General features: G+C 40.4%; 1 protein-coding gene across 2 annotated transcripts; it reads right to left on the bottom strand.

Moving 5' to 3' along the window:
• Positions 1–7,923: 7,923 nt before the first annotated feature.
• On the bottom strand, positions 7,924–19,945 carry parvg (parvin, gamma). 2 transcript variants are annotated; one of them, XM_070972281.1, is made up of 13 exons: positions 19,787–19,945; positions 18,952–19,058; positions 17,158–17,222; positions 16,399–16,501; positions 16,087–16,230; positions 15,031–15,146; positions 14,871–14,926; positions 14,750–14,784; positions 14,575–14,636; positions 13,821–13,889; positions 13,580–13,681; positions 12,022–12,094; positions 7,924–8,873 (listed from the first exon to the last, which is right to left on the bottom strand). In XM_070972281.1, exons 2-13 carry the CDS (start codon positions 19,013–19,015, stop codon positions 8,800–8,802), a joined length of 963 nt encoding a protein of 320 aa, XP_070828382.1. In that variant the 5' UTR covers positions 19,016–19,058; positions 19,787–19,945; the 3' UTR covers positions 7,924–8,799. The 2 variants fall into 2 exon arrangements, with proteins under 2 accessions (XP_070828382.1, XP_070828383.1); XM_070972282.1 differs by lacking the exon at positions 19,787–19,945 and having other exon boundaries at positions 18,952–19,113.
• Positions 19,946–20,426: the final 481 nt, after the last annotated feature.

Genomic DNA, 20,426 nt, shown 5'->3' with positions numbered 1-20,426 from the left:
CTACAATAATTACTTTATCTGCTTCAAGAACTAAGCTTGATAGAAACTCCGAGAACTCAGCTATAAATTCGGAGTAAGGACCAGGAGAGCGGTATACTACAACAAATAAAAGTGGCTGCACTGTTTTCCATTTCTCATGAGAAAGAGTGAGAACAAGGCTTTCAAATGAGTTGTAGTCGAGTTTAGGTTTAGGGTTGATCAAAAGGCTTGAGTCAAAAATGGCTGCAACTCCACCTCCTCTGCCGCTGCCTCGAGGAATGTGAGTATTAATATGGCTCGGAGGAGTAGCTTCATTTAGGCTCACATACTCTTCAGGACACAGCCAGGTTTCAGTCAGACAAAATAAATCAATATTATGGTCTGATATTAACTCATTTACTAGAACAGCTTTAGAGGACAAAGATCTGATGTTAAGGAGTCCACATTTAATTCATTTAATAGGTTGTTCTAATTTTAATTAGATTCTTATGTTTAACTCCTCTTCTCTGTACTTTTGGTTTACTTAGTTTACGTGGTCGGGGGGCAGACACAGTCTCTATGGAGTGTTGGGTGGGTAACTGCTCTAATGGAGGCGCAGAGAAGCGTGTAGGACTGCAGCTCTGCCTCCTGGTCTCAACTCTGAGTTGTCAGGGGTTAGGTTCATAAATAAAATCGGTCAGATTTCTAGAGATGAGAGCTGCTCCCTCCAAAGTGGGATGGATGCCATCTCTCCTAATCAGACCAGGTCTTCCCCAGAAAGTCTGCCAATTATCAATGAAGCCCACACCGTTTGCTGGACACCACCTCGACAGCCAGCGATTAAACGATGACATGCGGCTAAACATATCATCACTGGTCAGATTTGGCAGGGGTCCAGAGAAAACTACGGAGTCCGACATCGTTTTAGCATATGTACACACCGATTCCACATTAATTTTAGTGACCTCCGATTGGCGTAACCGGGTGTCATTACCGCCGACGTGAATAACAATCTTACGGTATTTACGCTTATCCTTAGCCAGCAGTTTCAAATTTGATTCGACGTCGCCCGCTCTGGCCCCCGGCAGGCATTTGACTATGGTCGCTGGTGTCGCTAACTTCACATTTCTCAAAATGGAGCTGCCAATAATCAGAGTTGGTTTCTCAGCGGGTGTGTCGCCGAGTGGGGAGAACCTGTTAGAGACATGAAGCGGTTGGTAGTGACCCGTGGGCTTCAGCTTGGGACTATGCTTCCTTCGAATAGTCACCCAGCCTCCCTGGTTTCCCGGCTGCTCGGGAGCTGTCGAGGGACGGCTAGCCAGAGCTGCACTTGGTCGGTCCGCACCGACTACGGGGGCCTGGCTAACTATAGCTAATGGTTTTGTTTCCATGGTGCGGAGCCGAGCTTCCAATTCACTAAGCCTCGCCTCCAACTCACCAAATAAACTACATTTATTACACGTACCAGTATCACTAAAGGAGGCAGAGGAGTAGCTAAACATGTGACACACCAAGCAGGAGAGAGCTGGAGAGGGACAGAGAGAAGCCATCGCTAGCTGCTAGGCTAAGTTGGTATAGCTAGCAGAGCAGACAAGCGCGTAGACAAATAAAATTGACGGTCGCTAAATAAACAGACTTATGGGTGCTTGAGCAGAACTAATGTTACTCTAGAGTGCGGATAAAAGGCCGCTGTAACAAAACACAGAGCAAATTACACTCAGAGGAACAAGAGCGACAAACGCACACTACTCGTAAGGCAGCAACCAGAAACAGGAAGTGAGACGATACGCTTACCTCAGCACGTCAGCACGTACTCCACCATGGGTGCAGCTGCAGTATAGACACTATGAAGCAGGAGCTCAGCAGTTAAGATGCAATTGATATGTTGATATGCAGAACAGTAAAGCAAGCTGTCACACAAACCCACCGCTCTGAGTTCACATATGTCTCTAATGCTCAGATGAACATGAAATGTGTGGAAAAAATGCGACTTACGCCATACTGAGCTCCCTATAAAGCCAATATAGAAATATTTATGTGATTAGGCTGTGTGCAGTCCTGTTTACATGCTTAAAGCCAATATACAATATTATTTTCTTCAACAAATGTGACTTGCAATCCCTCTAAGCGACAGCAACAGACAATGGGGGTAACACGCAGAAAACCAATTCAGCCCCGGAGGTTCCCAACAGTGTTCATACTTCACCACTGTGTAAATCAATGGCATGAAAGCATCACAATGCAAGAGCAAATCATCAACCATAAGTAAACTAATGTCACTGTCATACATTTAAAGAAGTTAATTTACATTTAATAACAATGCCAACACTGTAAATAAATCGACAAAAGCATAGAAGTAGGAAACAGACAGCAAATGCACATCAAGCAGATCTGAGGGAAAGATAAAAGAGCCGGTCTCATGGCTTATTGATAACTTCAGTCGTACAAACACAAACTCAACAGAGCCAACGCATCATCTTACAATATTCATGTCAGCTCAGGCTGCAAGCTAATACAAGCTTACCTCTGTGAAGTGAAGCAATGACCTTGGCAACAACACCTGGCGACAAGATGGCGATGAACGCCGACTTCCGGTTGAACATGGCGTTTAGAGGGACCAGTTGTCTCTTAAGGGCAAATGGACAACAGTAGTTGTCAAACACTGCCGTCCCACAGCAGTTGGGAGAGCATAAACATTTTGTAGTCCACAAAACCGTCCGAAAATGACACGATAATATGCGAAGGAATGCTACATTAGCATTAAATGTGCTTACAGTTAGCTAACGGCTGTTAGCTAAACGAGCAACGGAAAAGAGAGGGCGGGGCAATGACGGTTTAAAAAGACCGCCATATTGTGAAGGGTACGTTTGATATACTGTCAAGTGCAGCCAGGAGAGTATGCCACCTATCAGAGCAGTGTTCAGCAGCACTGTGTTTGCCTGAGGATCAGCTATTTGTTTACACCGGTAAGATTTCTGCCTCACTGGCGATGTTTTCATACACCGCTTATCGGTCTTACAAAGGAGAAGACTTCAAGGTCTGGTTACCGCCCCACCGACGTCACCGTGCAGGGCACAGCCACTTCCTGAACCGTTCAATGGGACTGTGTCAGTGAACGGACTAATAACGACAGGAACCCGTCTCAAACCATTGGATATTGCTATGAAATTATAACACAATCCAATACATTTTGAAACTCATCCTGTTTGCAAGTCATTTTTATTAATTCTGTTTTAATCTCACAATGACATTTTCTCAATCAGTATTTTCTTTCATAACGCCATCAAGTCTTGGTCAATCAGGACAAAGAGGGCAGAGCCAGCTAGAAACAAACAAGCTGTTTCCTCGTTTAGACCAACATTTATTTCTAAATGAATCAAGAAATTAAACTAGCTAAATTTGTGTGTTATGCCACAAATAACAAAAAACGGCTGATTGCAATGATTGCTGCATTGGCTCCTGTGTTGCATCAGTATAGCATTTGGATCAATGTCTGTTTTCAGTGTGTGTCTCTCCTCCTGTTTGATGAGATGCTCAATACTGCACCTTGCAAGTGGATGAGGTTTTATCTCCCAGACTATTTCCATTATCTTCTGTCTCCAGCATCAAATGAGAGGGTTGAGATTAGGACAAACTCTAAAAACTATAAAAACTGATTGTGTTAGAAGCTTCATCTTAATCATCCATTCCTATTCCTCTGAAACCACAAATTCTCCAGTTACATTATGAAAATACTGGCTGTGTACAGTGGATAGTCGAACAATTATTCGTTCAATTGCACAACTTATTCAGCAAATTAAAAGACATGCAATGATGTTTCTGTGATGTTGTGAGTTGTGTAAGATAAGAACTCCATTACCCAGCATGCCACAGTAGTGAGGAGCATGCGCAGGAGCCCCGCCGGGTGGGGAGTGGTATGTAGCCATGCATGTTGCACTGGACTATGTTTTTGTGCAAAGCTAAGTAAATATCTTAAGACCAGCTATCACGCCTCATTTGCAAGACAACACAGTTTCAGTGTTTTTTTTGTTGAACAAAGTTCCTTGATTTGTCTCTCATTTCTGCTTCTTTTCTGTGTGGATTTTGTGTGATCTCTGTATCTCCACATCTCTTACAACGACGGCCATGTTTGGTATCAGCTGCTAATGCCCAGGCTCTCTATAAATACTGAAGATGGGTCAAATACAGAGGACAAGTTTCCCCCAGGAGGATTGGTAGTTTGTAGCATAAAAAATGAGGGTAAACAGAACTTTGTTTAAATCACTCTTCATTTTTGCCTCCTTGGTCACAGCAGCAAGGAGGAGGTGAGGATATTCAGTATAATTTATGTACAGCAAAATAATGAGCTCACTCTTGGGAGAAAATAATGGGCTGTGGGTTTTCTGGTTCAGTGTACTATTTTATTTATTTATTTATTTATTTTTCTTTCTTTTTTAATGGTAGAACCTTGTGATTTCTCTCAGTGATCATGAATTAAATGGCCAAAATGATATGACTCAGAAATATTTCAGGATATCTTTACATTCGGGATCTTCAGTGGAAATCAGAGACTGTTTAGAAGGGACTGTTAAGAAGGAGATTGACCTCACATGGTGACTCCTGATATAGTTCAGTTCAAGCTTTTGAAACCATAAATTCCCACTTTTCTTCCAAATGCACTCACAAAACCACAAGAGATCTTGTATTTTTTGAAATGACTGATTTCTCTCCTGCAGTTTTCATATGCACCTCCTCCAGTGCCTCCTGCTGTACAATGAGTGTATTTGAAACATAATGATTGTTGAGTGTACCGGCACACACTAAATGTCTGTTATTCTTTAAAACTGATGCAAGACCCATTATGAACAGAAAAACTGTGAAGTATTCTGATATTGTAGATGTATTTCACCAGCACTCTGAACAGTCCTGTAACTATATGGGTTGCAGGTCTCTAAAGGTCCCTCTGGTTGACCTTTGAACTGTTTATCAGCCACTGACCCTTGATTGAGCTTTTCTAGTTCGTCACTGTGTTCATTCTGAAAACAAAGACAGACAGCTACTTGTTAATATTGTCTGCCTCATCAGTTAAGGAATGCACATTGTACAAGGCGATCACTTTGAACATATCTCAGATGAGCTGTTTGGCTTAATTACAACAGTAGTGTTTAATCCCTTGATCTTTTAACATACCAGCCCATGATACTGTCACCTCTGTGATAACTGATTTAAACAAATATGTATGTATATAATACAGCAGCTGCCGCTCTGTTAGCTCTGCTCTCCTTTTCCTGCACAGAGAGATGCATCTGTTCAGTGTGACAAGGGAGGCAGACATCACTCCTGTCTCTTGTCAACATTTTAGATGGACTCCTGTGGGTTTCTATGAGACAACATTTATGAGACAACATTTGCTTTCTCTGAAAAAGCCAGTCGGTTCATGAGAAATCCTATGGTGTGGTCATTCCAGGCAATAAAATATACTCACAGTCTGCTCAAAAATTGTCTTAAGTGATTTCTAAAATATTCTCAGCCCTTGCTTAATAGGTAATATACATGATTTATTCCGATGCAGTAACTGTCTTAAAATGTTGAGGAGTTGGTGGTGCTGTGGTGTCCTAATGGAAGTGGAAGAAGAAGGTGTTGTCATTGAAGCAGAACACATTTAATCCCTCAAACGTTTATCCTGAAATTTATCCTTGTTTGTTCTGATGGATTAGACACTGATGACAGACTAAGCCGTGACCCTTTTGCTGATATGCACACAGTGGCTAAAAGACATTAATCTCTCTTGACTTTCACTCATGTTGTTGTGTGTGTCCCAAAGATAATTGCAAATGCATGTCAGAGGCACACAGATGTTCGCACATACTGTCTATGTGTGTGATTCATCCAGCTGGTTTCACTGGTCTGATAGTGTTCACATCCTGATCTTGATTGATTCAGGGTATGACACTTAAAGGCACAAATATTCACAGTATTAAGAAACACAAGATAAAATCAAATTTACAGAATGTGGGAATATTTTAAAAGATATTTATCCTATGAGGAAAGCAGATAAACGGCAACTATATTCTTGATATACAGACGAACAGATACAGAAAGCTCAGTGTCTGCACAAACACTTCACTTCCTTTCAGGCAGGACATTTACATCAAGGTTTTAACCATTTATTGGAACAGTAATACACATTTTATGTTCTCAAACAAATCCAAGTACAATTGATACAGACTGTCCCTGAGCTCAAAACCTTCACATACAGCTTAATTTGAAGCTCAACATTGGTGCATGCAGAAAGACTGACTGCCAAATGTTTATATGGACCATCCAACATGTGACTATGAAATGACCATAGAGTTTGTCTTCGAGAAGTCTTTTGTCCTTCATAAAGTAATGTTCAATTTAATTTTTAGCAAACAAATCTGGTTTACAATCACTCAGGATGAGGAGTTTAAGGGCTGTAAATTGGAAAAGAGAAGCCACTTTAATTTCATAATACTTAAACTGTCTGCCGAAACAGCCAATTTATACAATGAACAAGAGCAACACACACCTCAATGTCTCTTTCTATCTCCGTCTATCTATGCAGTCACTGTGTTTCCATCTGACTGCCAAGCAAATCTTATGCAAACTTTCTGAAATGTCAGGGAAAATAAAATGTGAATGTAGAGTATTTTCCATCAGCTTGGTGGAAAGGAATAAAATGGCCTCATGAATGTCAATAAACACATCTGCAAGAAAACTGGAGAGAGCGAGAGGTACGACAGTGGTTGTCATTACTGTTTAGCGTTCCCCAAATTTCAGACTTTAACCCCAGACAAAAACAAGGAAACTCACTGTGCAGTTTTCTAATGCACAGACTATATCCACAAAACTAGAGCAGGGAGGCAGCAGAGGTGGAGATATGATGATTTAAGGAACTTGCTGATTAAAAAAGTCATTAATGGTTAGCATAAATTTCTTTTCAGTGAAGAAATGATACTTATTTGCAATACAGAGAGTAAATAAGTGGCTTTTTCCAATTCTAGTACACTTGTTTTTAATTCAACACATAATTTGCAAAAAACACTTTGATGGAATCATATCTATTGTCTGTCTCTCATCCTTTACGGCTCCCTCCATCGCTGCCTGCTGCACCCTCTCTACGTGTGTGACATTCAGTTGTGAACAATCAATGGCATAAAAAGCCACAATTTTTTCAGAGAAGTGACATTGCATTCACAGACTAGAAACAGGGGAGGTCACAGGCTGTCAGCAGGAGCACGAGGAAGAAGCAGGGAGAGAAATTCACATTGTTTACTGTGGCAGTCAAGGATGATGGTTTTCTATAAAAGCGCCTTGTTCCAGCAGCGTCAGACTGAAAAGGAAATATAGTGAGGGAGAGAGAGGAAGGAGATGGAGGAAAAAAACAGCACATTACCAGGAAATAACACACTAACATTCACACCTCGTACATTTTGACTGAATGTAACAGTAGTTTTAAGGGTCAGTACTTCCTCAGAAGTGCTCAGTTGGTGATTGGTTAGCTGTGCTGAGAAGGAGCCAGGATGTCGACTCTCTAGCTCTCTTTCTTTGTTCTTTACCAACTATTTCTGTCACTTTTCATGTGAACAAGCGAGTGCAAGACTTTGAATGTCTTTCAGGAGAGACTGAAAATGTGCGCCTCAGTTATCCCCAGCTGTAAACAACATCTCCCCCTCTATGACTTCAGGCTTTTCACCCAGCCTTCAAGCATGGCTGTTCAGAATGGGTACAAACATTTTTGATTTTCTACATTGTGTGACCCAGCGCTGATTGAGTCAGCCTTATTGTCTGCACGTTGTCAACAAGGTTTAAACAGACCATGAAGGCATACTTGGCGGCTGGTCAGAGCAGAAAGTGGCACAGCTAAAGAAAAATGTATTCAGGAATATGCACTATGAGACCAGTTTGACACAGGGCCCCTATAAAAGGCAGGGCCACAAAATAAGACACACTAATAACCTGTTTAAGATATGGCAGCAAATAACAAATGGCTTTATTTATAGAGCGCTTTACAGTTTACATCTCATTCACACACACATCAATCTATGCAAGGTAAAACGCAAGGCACTGGTCTGAGCATTGGCAGCAATCTGGGGTTCTGTGTCTCACCTAAGGACATTTTGACACAAGGAAAGGAGGAGCTGCGGATTGAACCGACAACCCTGTGATTAGTGGACAGCCTGCTCTCCCTCCCAATCTACAGCTGATGGTTTTGTTCAGGTGAAAATACAAAAACAATTTTGCATTTAGTCAAATTACCTAATACTAGTTGACATGATGGAAACCTGGAGCTTTTTCCTGGTTTGGTGGCCTTGTGTTCACCTGTCCTCACAAAATAGGTGGTGTTTGAGGCTTGGTGACACAGTGACTATTTGCAGGGCTAATTGGTGAGCTAACCAATAACATGCTTGCTATCTGCTATCATACTGTGGCTTTCCTGCCACAACAGGGTTTAATTTTCACTTATCTTTTACCAGCATTTTAGTTTTTATGGTATCAACTGACAGTGAACTGTGCCTCTTTTTTGGAGAATTTTAGTCTCTGTTAGGTCAGGGTCAGTCATCTCAGTCAAATTGGATGGTGCAACACAGCTCATATCAGCCTTCTTTATATTGGTTCTCGCTCCCACAGATGTAGCAGATGACGTGTGACTTTACTTAAGCTTCTTGCACTTGCTTTGATTAGCTTCAGAGCATCATCAAAATGTCTAAAAACAGTCGACTGCATCCTTTAGATCATTACATGTAGAGCATTAGCAACAGTTTAGAGACAGAGGAAATCACATGCTGACCATACACTGTATTGTATTTCTGGTTGTCTGGTTGAGTTCCTCTTCGTCTCTCATTTCCCTTTGTGCTTCTTGAAGAGAGCGTACAGGACCTTCAAGGTGGCAGCGACGTCCTGAGAGACAATATCTGTCACATAATCCACAGGAGACATTTAGTGAGTGTTTATAATGGACCATCAGCATCCACCAAGTCACTGAGGCAGTGAAAACATGAGAAAGCTTTTACCGACATTGGCTAATAACTATTCTCACAATCCATCCTAACAGGTCATAGATCAGGAGGACAAAAAAAACAAAAAAACAATATTAGATGGAAATTTAATCAATGCGTCCTTGGTGAGACAAGATAGCAACAAAATGGCTCTCTGTTGTGAGATGCACTTACTGAATGAATGTGACATAAAGATCGACTCCACCGCTGGCTAACCTAATTAATGCGCGCAGCACACTCTGGTTTTAGACCTTGAGTGCTGAGATTCCTCATTCCATCGCAGCAATTATGCCGGTAATTAAAAAGACACTAAAAATGAATTAGATTAGCCACTTGCTCCTGGCTTAGATTAATTGTGCTGGTCCTTACATTAACAGTTATCGTGTTGAGGATTTACTTCACAATTACTGGCTATATGGCTGGCGGGCGATACTGTGGGGAAGTTTTAGTGATTGTGAAAGGGAGAGTCAAGCTAAGTAAGAATAAAGGGCATTTTGTCAATAATGGATCTGGAGGGAAGTGAAGTAGATCCATATGATTGATTCACATTGAGATTAGTCGGCAAATCGATGACTCAGTCGCTGTATTTCACTCTTATCTTTTTTGATTGATTTACTCCACATGGCCAAAAGTGGACACCCAAACATGACACCCATATGTGATTTTTGAACATCTCATTCCCAGACTGCAGGCCTTAATATGCTGCCATAACAGCCTTCTGAGACCCTTTGATTTTTGGAACCCGGCAGCAGGGATTTGCTCCCATTCAGAGATGTATTATTGCATCTGGGCACTGATGCTAGGCGATAAAGCCTGGTACAAAGTCAGCTTTGCAGTGTATTCAAAATGTGCTGGGGTCAGATCTCTGTGCAAGTTTGGCAAGTTTTTCCACAACAAACCAGAAAACATTTCTTTATGGACCTCGCTTTGTGCACTGGGGAGCAGTCATGTGTAAAATCTCATCTGTCCGTTTCTTTGTACAGAACCCTCACTTCACTCTATTATAGTTATTTAAATGCATTTTACATTTCTCTGCAGAGCATTTTGGTTAAATGTGTTTTCTTTGAATTTGCTATATAAATTAAATGACCCGAAACAGTTAATAGGTTTGTTACCACAATGATGGAAGCACATTTTAACAGATTATTCTTCTAACATTCTTATATATACTATCATTGTAGCCTGTAGCACTAAAAGCTAGGTTCACATATAAAAATACTCACATGCTCATATGACGCACACTCAAACAGATTTTGCTTGCTGTAATCACTCCTGCTATTCAAACTGGCCATTAAAAGATAATTTCCAAATCTGAATTAAACGCAAATGATGATGGTAAAAATCCACCATCCTCATTCTGCACAAACATATATTCATTATTGTGGGGGCTCGGCAGAGTTAGACAGATCAGGTGGATATCTTCCAAAGCTGGACGGTGTTTCCTGTTGAGCTGTGGTGGGAGGACGATGACACAGAGGAAATTTCACACTAGAAAGAAAGAAACTCTCCAACATACCTATTCGATTTGACTGACTTAGATGGTGAAAGACTCATATGAAATTTAGTAAAATGTGTGTTTGGGTTTTTTTTGCAAGAACAAGGACTGTGGATTTTGTTCTCTATTACTTATGATTCTCAGCAAGAAAGTGTCTTTTAATTGACAATATGAATAGAAGGGAAGATGACAGCAAATCTGTTTCATTGGTCATATGCGTACATGGGCATTTGAGCCAAGGAAGAAAAAAATGTGGATCTATATCAAAGAGTTTTCTTCACTGAAACAAAGCAGCAGTGAACCCACATACTTGTAGATCAGTTGTATGCATGCAAAAAATACAACACATCACTTTATCTTATAAATAAATGTACATTACTCTCTGCTTACATTATTAAACCAAGGAGAAGGCAGAATTTCCAAAAACTTTACATACTGTACATAAAATCTAAACAGGAGAACCTGTAATAATGTAATGCTCATACTGTTGGATCAAAGCTCAAACTCGTTTATGCCACAAATCATGAGCATGTGATTTTACAGTTGGATATCTGATAAGCAGCAGCTGCAAGTTAAAACTGGCAAACAGAAAATTTCAGTGTACAGATAGAATCAGAATACTTCTGGGATCTATCTGATAACCACTATACAGTAGCAGTACTCATGAATACAGATGACATATCTTCCTCCAGACACACACCCACACACATATATACACACACACACACACACACACACACACACACACACACACACACACACACACACACACACAGATACTTGTACTTCTATACTTGTGAAGACCCTTATTGACGTCATCAATCAAGCTCCTTACCCTTACCTTAACCATCACAACTAAATGTCTAAGACCAACTATGACCCTAATCCTAATCTAAACCTAATCCTCAAAATCAGTCCAAACCCTTAAACAACCATTTGAAGTTGTGAGGAGCATCCACAATGTCCTCACTTTCCAACAATGTCCTCACTCTGTGGTTAAAAACTTCTGGTCCTCACTATGTATGTGTACAAGTACACACGCACAGTAGTATATAGAGCCATAGCGGTGAGGTTAAACCCCTGTGTCTATCAGTGGACACCAGAGTGACATTGTCCCCTTGAGACGTCTCCCTCACTGCTCCTCTCTAAATGAATGATGATGACCTCAGACTGAGCCAATCATCTGCAGTGATACTCACCGAGGCACGAGCCGCACTCATTCATATTCTGAAAGCAATTCCATCTTTCCCTCCAAAACACTGTCAAGTCCACACTCCACCGAGCAGTGGAGATTAACTCAAACTACCAGAGCGATCCCCCTCCTCGCCTCACATACAAACAGGTTTTGGCATTTTTCTGTCATACAGATAAATGCTCTTGATAGAAGATATCATCTGAATTAGTTTGACAGTGCTGTCTTGGTGCTCCAGGGTTTTTCTCTCTGTTGCAATTATTTTACTCCATCTGCTTTTGCTTTTTCATCGTCCGTGCCTGGCATTTTAATTTGAGTCAAATGTGTTGTCAGCAAAGCAGAGTGTGTATTGTGTGAACGGTGTGTTATTTCCTCACCTTGTGGATCAACACTGGACATTTGAAGGCCTGTGTCATTAAGGAGGTCCAAGGCCAAGGTCACATTATGAAGCTAAAGGTCAAAGAAATGATGTTACTTATAACCTACACAGTTTCTGATGGAATGACCCCACCATTAACACCAGTGTTAGCTGTGGGCTAACATTAGCCTTGTTTCTAGAGGAGTCTCACTTGTTTCAGGAATGTCAAGATGTTAAACAAAGACAAGTAAATTATGCCAAACATATGAAGCAACTGTTGTCTGTTATGAGAAAAAAGTTAAAGAAACAAAAATCTGAAATATGATGTCACAAAGAGGTGATAAGAGGCTGCAGTGTCATTATTCACAAAGCATTGAGAAATAATTCTTTAAGAGCTATAGTTAAACTTGTGGGAAATGTGTTTATTCTCTTTAATTGCCAAAAGTTTGGCTTCATGAAAAGATTGATACCACTTTCAGTACCATGAAGCGAGAACAAATGGGCAATTAGCTTAGCCTAGGATTAAAACAGGAAGCAGCACTAAATTCAAGTAGATAATCCCAAAATAAATCATACATTTCTATGCCACTGTGTGTGTCAGGATTAAACAAACAAGATAAATGATTTTACTTTTGGTTTCCTCATTAATTTTATCAAGTAAAATTTGGGACATTGGATTTTCAACTGAATGTCCTGAAATGTACACACACGTCACACAGTAGCCTACTAAAACATAGAAGAAACTTTTACAGCTTTACAGCTACAGATGATGAGTTTTAATATATATATATGTTTTTAATATATTGGTAATTAAATGGGAAAGAACTGGGTGACACCCAAATTTATCTGAATATCCTAATCGACCATAACGTATTTTGGATCACAGCTAATATATAATGTGTTTATCACCAGAAGCGTTTTAGTTTTTAAGGTATCAAAAAAATCTAATATGGAGTATCACAGTGTAAGTTATTCATGAACTCATCACATCTGTGATAAAAGAGTCATAACTTTTTCATAGACTCATCCTATTGCTTCAAGTAAAGTGAGATCAAAGATATCATTAGAAGTGAACCATGACACAGGAGAAATTATGCATCTACTTTTATTATTATGGGAAATGTAAAATATTAATTTAATCACATAATATAATGTAATACGCATGATTTTGGATCAGTTTTCAGTACCGTAGCTCAATATCTACTGTGCTCTTGTGGGAAATTACATTCACTCAAATTAGAAATGAAGTGCATTAGGATTTTAATATTTTTTAATTACAAGAATACATGCATATGAACACTTTTTCAAAATATCAATCAAACATAACATTTTTGATTTAAATGTAAATGTATTTTATCTTTTGACCAGATGATTTTTAAGACATAGATATGTTGCAAATGAAACTCAAATTCACCTGTGAGCATGTACAGGCAGAATAATGATGATGATGGTGATGAAGTCATACCAGTTAAGTTAAGTGTTGTGTGTGTCTCTGTCTAGCATTAACACATCACCTCTCTGAGGTGAGGACTTCCCTCTCTAATGTGTCAGGAATCCATATTGAATCCATACTGTACCATCTCAGAGGGATTGACGGGGGTCAGGTTGAAGTCGTGGAGTGGGATGAAGAAACCTTCCAGCTGTCCAATCAGCAGCAGTAGAATCACACCATCTGCAAACTAGACAGAAAACACACTGTCACTGGAGTCCATCCAAGGAAGGTGATATGATCTCAGAGGAAGTAATCAATTGGTCTTTTTTTTTTCCTGGGAGAGTCTGTCAGCGCTCCAAAACTGTGTTCAGCTGTTGTTTATTTACCTGTTTGTCCATATCAGCCACCTGCAGACCCATGGTTGACATATTCTGGTTGACAAAATGTAAGATAGCCTGAAAATGAAAAACAAGAATGAGGATAAACAGCTTGGAATTCAAGTTAGTCGTATTCAGCTGACATATTAAGGTAACAAACATGTTTCATTCTTCATCCAAACCTTATAACGTCTGACGGCATAAAAATATCTGAGAATCTGAGAAACAAATTTCTCGTTTGATCTCTACTAAATTCATGCACGCAGTCAACATGCTGATATGTTGGTTTTGAGTATATTAAAAAAATGACGGGCTGCACGGTGGCGCAGCAGGTAGTGCGCGTGCCTCACGGCAAGAAGGTTGCAGATTCGATTCCTGGGTCGGGCCTTTCTGTGTGAAGTTTGCATGTTCTTCCCGTGCATGCGTGGGTTCTCTCCGGGCACTCCGGCTTCCTCCCACAGACCAAAAACATGCTCATTAGGTGGATTGGTGACTCTAAATTGCCCCTAGGTGTGAGTGTGAATGGTGTGTGTATGCGCCCTACGACCGGTCCAGGGTGTACCCCGCCTCTCGCCCGTCTCCCCTGCGACCCCGAAAGGGATAAGCGGCATAGAAAATGGATGGATGGATGGAAAAAAATGACACTTATTTCCTCTCTTAACACCACCTTTGCTGTCTCACTTGTCTCACTTTGCTGTCAGTGGCGATGAGAGAGTTAACTTCTTGCACTACCTCAGCACATCTCCTCCTCTCCTTGTTATACCTTCTTCACTGTGTTGACCTTGTGAGCCTCAAGCTTGAGCAGTTGCTCGATGGGATCTTCCCCTGGGGAGACCAGACAGCCAGAAAAGAGCGTTAAAGTCATTGTAGGCTGTAATGCTGTTTCGATGACATTCAAGATGTCAAGTCAGCTCAACCTCCAACCACTCTTTACTCACTTTCAGTATTGCTGAGGGAGTCTGAGCCTGCATCTCTGTCGAAAAAGCCCCCAGAAATTATGAGATGAACGCTGTGTTTTTCTCACATCCACTGAATCAGACAGGACAGAAATCTGCTCACCTGGCCTCTGTCAGGACCTCCGTCTGTACATCTGATTTGATTCCACTTTTAGTGACCTGGATGGAAATCAGAGCGAACCAAAATTGAGCAGCAATTCCACATGGTGTGTTTAAGACAGATTTGGAACTGAAAAAGTGCAAAAGCTCAAGATGAAACTCACTTCCACAACTACAACTTGAACCTCTACGTTCAGTGGCAAATCCAGTTCAGGCTGGAAACATCTCACCATGGCAACCAGCAGATGAATAGTGGCCAGAAGGTCTTTGTTGTGGATGACTGACAGGCGAGCAGCAGAGAACAAAACAGACAAAAACACAGATATGACAGAACTCACTACCTCCCAGTACGGAAGCCAAGAAAGCCGGAAAAGGATCCGAATCATATAAACAAACAACACATAAATGCAATTTAACTACGGTTGAATACTTCAAGGTTTGCATGAAATCATGAAATCAAACCCTATTCATATTATTTTAAGTGCTATTATAGTCCCTTTATGTATTATACATTCTGTAGTTGGAGTTATGTCGCAGTAGTTCTGCAGTAGCAGAGTATGGAGAGGTCAAAACTATATACATATATATATAGTACATCCTACATCCCTGTACACAAGGGATTCGCAGGAAAAGATGCAACATGTAATTACTGGTCACTCTCCTGCAGCCTGATCAGAGCTGTAATAGGTTATTAAGTCCAAAATCTCTTGCTGCTGCTGTTTCACATTAAAAGCATCCAACTGATGAAACATGGGGTGGCTTTCATAGCGGAGCTGTCGCAGAAACCACAATGTATTGGTAACCTGCGGTTGTGTGAAAAATGCCTGCTGTCATGTGAAAAGGCAGATTATTGCCCTCTGTGCTATCAGGTTAGGTGCTTTCAGTCATGATTCATGAGGGAAAAGTTCAGATGACGGACTGGAAACTCTGAACACTTGAACTTCTCAGGCAGGCGTTCAGTTGCTTACAAAATTCATTATTGTGGCCTTCCTTTGCTTCCTTGACACAGTACCAGGAACAAAAAAGACCCACTGCCAGCTGATTAAAACCCCATGATGTCAGTAAATTTTATCTCCACCAAATCCCTCACAGCTGGTGGAAGCTAACATGGCACCCATGAGCTAGCACCAGATCCTGTTGTAATCCAAAGTCGTTGCCAGAACAGAACATTTGTTGACTTGTTGCTTCACTCTTGAAGCCCAGTCAGCTGCATGACTCACGTTTGACGCTCCACTTGATCCGGCTGCTGTCCTGCAGGCCCAGTCTCTTATCCAACTCCTCCAGGATCACTTCCAGCTTGTGGATCTGAGCGGTGCTGGTCAGCACAATCTCCTCCACAGGCAAGTGCACACCAGCCAACCTGGCTGAAGAAATCAGGAAATTGTAATCTGTAAGGCCAGTTTTACTGGCAAGGACTTTGTTTTGGATATTAGAAATGACAGCTTTTATGTGAATAATAAGGGAAAACATTTGCTAATTTTCATCTTCAAATCTAAATAACTGTACAATCATACAAACGTGTATTAACTCACACAGCAGGTGGTGAAGCACCAGTCCATCGTACAGATCCTCCTCCAGATTCTGAACCACTATGTGCTCCGGTTTCAAAGTGCTATTGATCCAATAAACCAGTACCTACCAAGACACAATTCATTGCACAGCCAGATACATCAAACACTTTCATTTTCTTGCATACATTTTTCTGTTGCCAATGTGCCAAATGAAAAACAGCGTGAAATCTCGTTTTTGTAAATTCCTTCCATCAATTTTCAGAGATAATATGATCCTGAAATGATGACAAATTCAAATTACTCCCCCAAAATAACCAATATTAAATTTATTTGTCCTCCCAGCTCAAGGCTACATATGGGACATGTCAGGCTTATTGAGTTATTTATTCATTCACTGCCACTTGCACGAAGCACTTGCGCTGCCATCTTTTCCAATGAAACATGTTTAAAAGTCGGATCCAGCAGATTCCTGCTGACTCCTCGTCATGACTCTGATCTGTCCCTCATCACCTCTGATAATTATGATCATTAAAATTTCACTGATCCTTCCACCTCTCTACCTGCATCAGACATTATTCATGCTCTTCAGCGCACACATAAATGCAGGCTCTGTAATGTATTCCTGTGTAACATTTATCTCCAGCCCACTCAAGACACACAGAAAGTCTTGGATCTGTGGTAGTCCAGTGATGATGATGAGTCCACTGATGTTACAGTGTTGAAGAGAGACAGAGATTTAGATAAAGGTGTGTACACAGATAACAAGAATTGATCTCTTACCTCCTTTAGCTTCTCAAGTTTGGGGTCTTTTAAAGATGTTGGCTGAATGATTTTCTGCTTCTTTCCTGTGTGAATACATATACAAAGTGCAGTGGTTAGATAGTTTATTTATTCTTATTCTACATGATAGAATTTTTCTGACTGACTGTTTTCTCATCATTTCTAACACTTTGAATATTTTATTTATCTAAATGCAACGCCCCTGAGTTTGCATCTTACAGTACAGAGGTGGAAAAAGTATTTCTACTTATGTTAAAGTAGCAATACCACTCTGTATAATACTGTTAGCAATATTCAAGATTTCATTTAACAAAAATAGTATTAACAAGTGAAAATTTACTTATTAAAGAATTAAAACAAAAGGTTTGTTTTATGCAGAATTTCAGAGAGTTGTATTATTATATACAGTATATCATATTGTTTTGATGCTATACACATAAGCAGCATTTTAATGCTACAGGTGGTGGAAGTGGAGCACATTTTACAAATTTATATACTGTTGGGTAGTTTAATCTAATGCACAGTGTCATATTTTAGAAAAAAGTACAATATTCCCCTGAAATGTAGAAGTAATAAGCAGCATAAAATTTAAATACTTGCAGATGTACCGCTGCACATATACTTTACATTTTTGTTGACCATTTTTGAAGGCATGCCCTACATGTATTTCTGGATCTATTTTCCTGCTGTTCCAGGCAGCAAGTGGTTTCTGCTCCTTTCCATACATTAGAAAATCAATTAGTAGAGCCCTAAAACTTGCATGAGCTGTGTAATAATTCACAACAAACATGAAATCTGCATTTTTTTTTGTCAATCCTACATTACTGTGATGTGACTGTGATTTGCGACTATTACTGCTATGACCAATGTTTCTGTATTTACGGATCAGATGATTATGTGAATGATGTCACCTATAGTGACAAACCCACAGAGAATTATCACCCAGCTCTGCAGTACAGACAGATTCAGCATCTTTCAACTCGTTGTGTTAGTTTTATGGTCAGATAAAGCTAACACAACGAGCTGAAAAAGAAAATGCTCTCATAAACCCATCAAATAGCAGACTAACCAGGTGAACATAACGAGTGAGCATTTAGCAGTTTGAGAGTTTAGTAGCATCCCTCAGGAGGTGATGGAGACCAAAGACAGGGCTAAAAGAGAGTGAATATTGAACTTATGTTCATCAGGGAGCCAGAAACACAAATATAAATGAATGCTGATGTTGCTCTGTGAAAGGCCATCAGTTCTTGCAGGTTTAAGGTTTGATTGTTTGATTTAGATTGATTTGAAACATCTCCACTGCTTTACCTTATAACGATAATGTTCGAGAAAACTCAAAAATTAATGATGCAGAATTAATGTTCATTGTGAGGAACTGCAGAACTCAAGTCTGCTAATAGATTTTCCTGCTGAATGAAATGAAAGGAAGCAGATGGCTGCTCTGAGGTAGAAAGAAAGGTGTTTAAATTTCTGAAATACAACAAAATCATTAACTGTGCACTAAAGGGTTTGTAATTGGTGGCAAATAACCTAAAACAAACAACACTACAGGTAAGGTCCTTTAAAAGAAATGTCCACAGGCTGATTTGAGACCTCAGAAGTTTTAATCAACCAAATCAAGTAGGCAACTCCAAAAATAGTCATTTTAATATTAGATATTAGTACTAAAATAATACAAATACTAAAACATAAATGTTCCGTACAAATCATGACTGACTGAGACTGATTGATTTAATAGGTGGGTAACTGAAACTTATGACAGGTTATTTAGCAGTTAACTGAGGGTACACATACCCTGAAAAGACTCAGTGTCCACAGTCTCTTCTTCTCTGTGACACTCAAAGACACCAGCCTCCATCGCTTCTCCTCAAGGCGAGATATTCTCCACTTGTCAACAAAACCTGCAGAAGACTCAGCTGTGAGAAGAAGCACTTAAATACAAACCACAGAGGACTGAAGAAACACTTTGTCTATCAACATCTTTGGCAGCAAGTCTCTCTCAGCAGGGGCTCTGTGATCATATTGCTCAAGTGTCAACTGCTGCAGGGGAGTTACGGACCAGCCGTGGACGATGCTGATTGCACTGCCAGGCAGCTACTGTTGTGTGAAAATCTACTTCCAAACTTCTGCTTTTCAGCTACAAAGACAAACAGTTCAACTACAAATGCATCTCTAGATTTGGATGTAAGGGATTTTTTATGAATGTGGGTGTTACAAAGTTTCTAAAAACACAGAGGAGCGCAGAACTGAACTGGTCAAAAACTTGTCAAAGTAAAAAAAGGAAGATATTGAGTTTCCTCACTTCCTTTTCTCATTTTCAGTGGCACCTCGAGCATTCAGATCAAGCATTGTAAATCCCCACAAATCTGCAGGGCGGCACGTCTCCCTCTGAACATTTTGAACCATATGGTCTGAGACAAAGCACAGCAAACAGCAACACAGTCTGACAAAACAGACGTGACCTGGAGAGTGTCACACACTCGCTTCCTGGAACTGGAGAAGAGAAAAGCCTCAGTGAGCAACTTTTCTTTCCCTGTGTGTTTTATGAGTGTGTGGCTTCCTTTTCCTGGGGTTGACAGTAACTTTCAAACAAGGTCATAAACAAAAAAGTGTTTTTGAATGAGCCTACCTTCAGCACCCTGTGAGCAACTCCACAGAATCGGGTGACTTCAGCTGAATTGAGTTCCTTCACTGATGTCAACTCCTGTCAAAACAGCGATACAAGAGGTGGAGGGCTGTACTCGATCTAAACAGAGCTTCCTATGAATTCTATCAACGCAGATGGTCTGACTGCACCCAATTTGAAACTGCTTTAAAAGAAAATAACATGTCACCGGGTCGACGAGGAAGATGAGCACACATGAGAGGATGTGACAGAGAAGAAGGTAGCACTTCCTCTTTTTATTTCTGGCTTTGTGCAGTGTTTTCAGACGAGGGCGTTTATGTCCTGTTTCACAACCCGCATTCGAGACCTTATTAATAAGTATGTGTCGAGAGAGAAGACAGGGACTCTTGACTCCTGGGTACAAATATATTGTTTGGAAAACCAGACTTCAGGAGGGCCGAGACAAACGTGACACTCAGAGGCCTGAATCACTCAGTCTCGACTCACACATCTCCATCTGCGACCGGCTGGATCAATTTACTGTCATCTGGTCTCCAGCTTTCTCCGTTCTCCAACAAATGCACCAAAAGAGAAGCAAAAGAAAGAGATACAGACAACAAAACAGCAAGCTCTGTATGTGCATCGGCCTTGTTGAAGAAAAGAG

The sequence above is a fragment of the Chaetodon trifascialis genome, chromosome 10, assembly GCF_039877785.1.
Source record: "Chaetodon trifascialis isolate fChaTrf1 chromosome 10, fChaTrf1.hap1, whole genome shotgun sequence".
Taxonomy (NCBI): Eukaryota; Metazoa; Chordata; class Actinopteri; order Chaetodontiformes; family Chaetodontidae; genus Chaetodon; species Chaetodon trifascialis.
The sequence above is the reverse complement of the archived record's forward strand: the minus strand, read 5'-3'. Positions and strand labels throughout refer to the sequence as shown.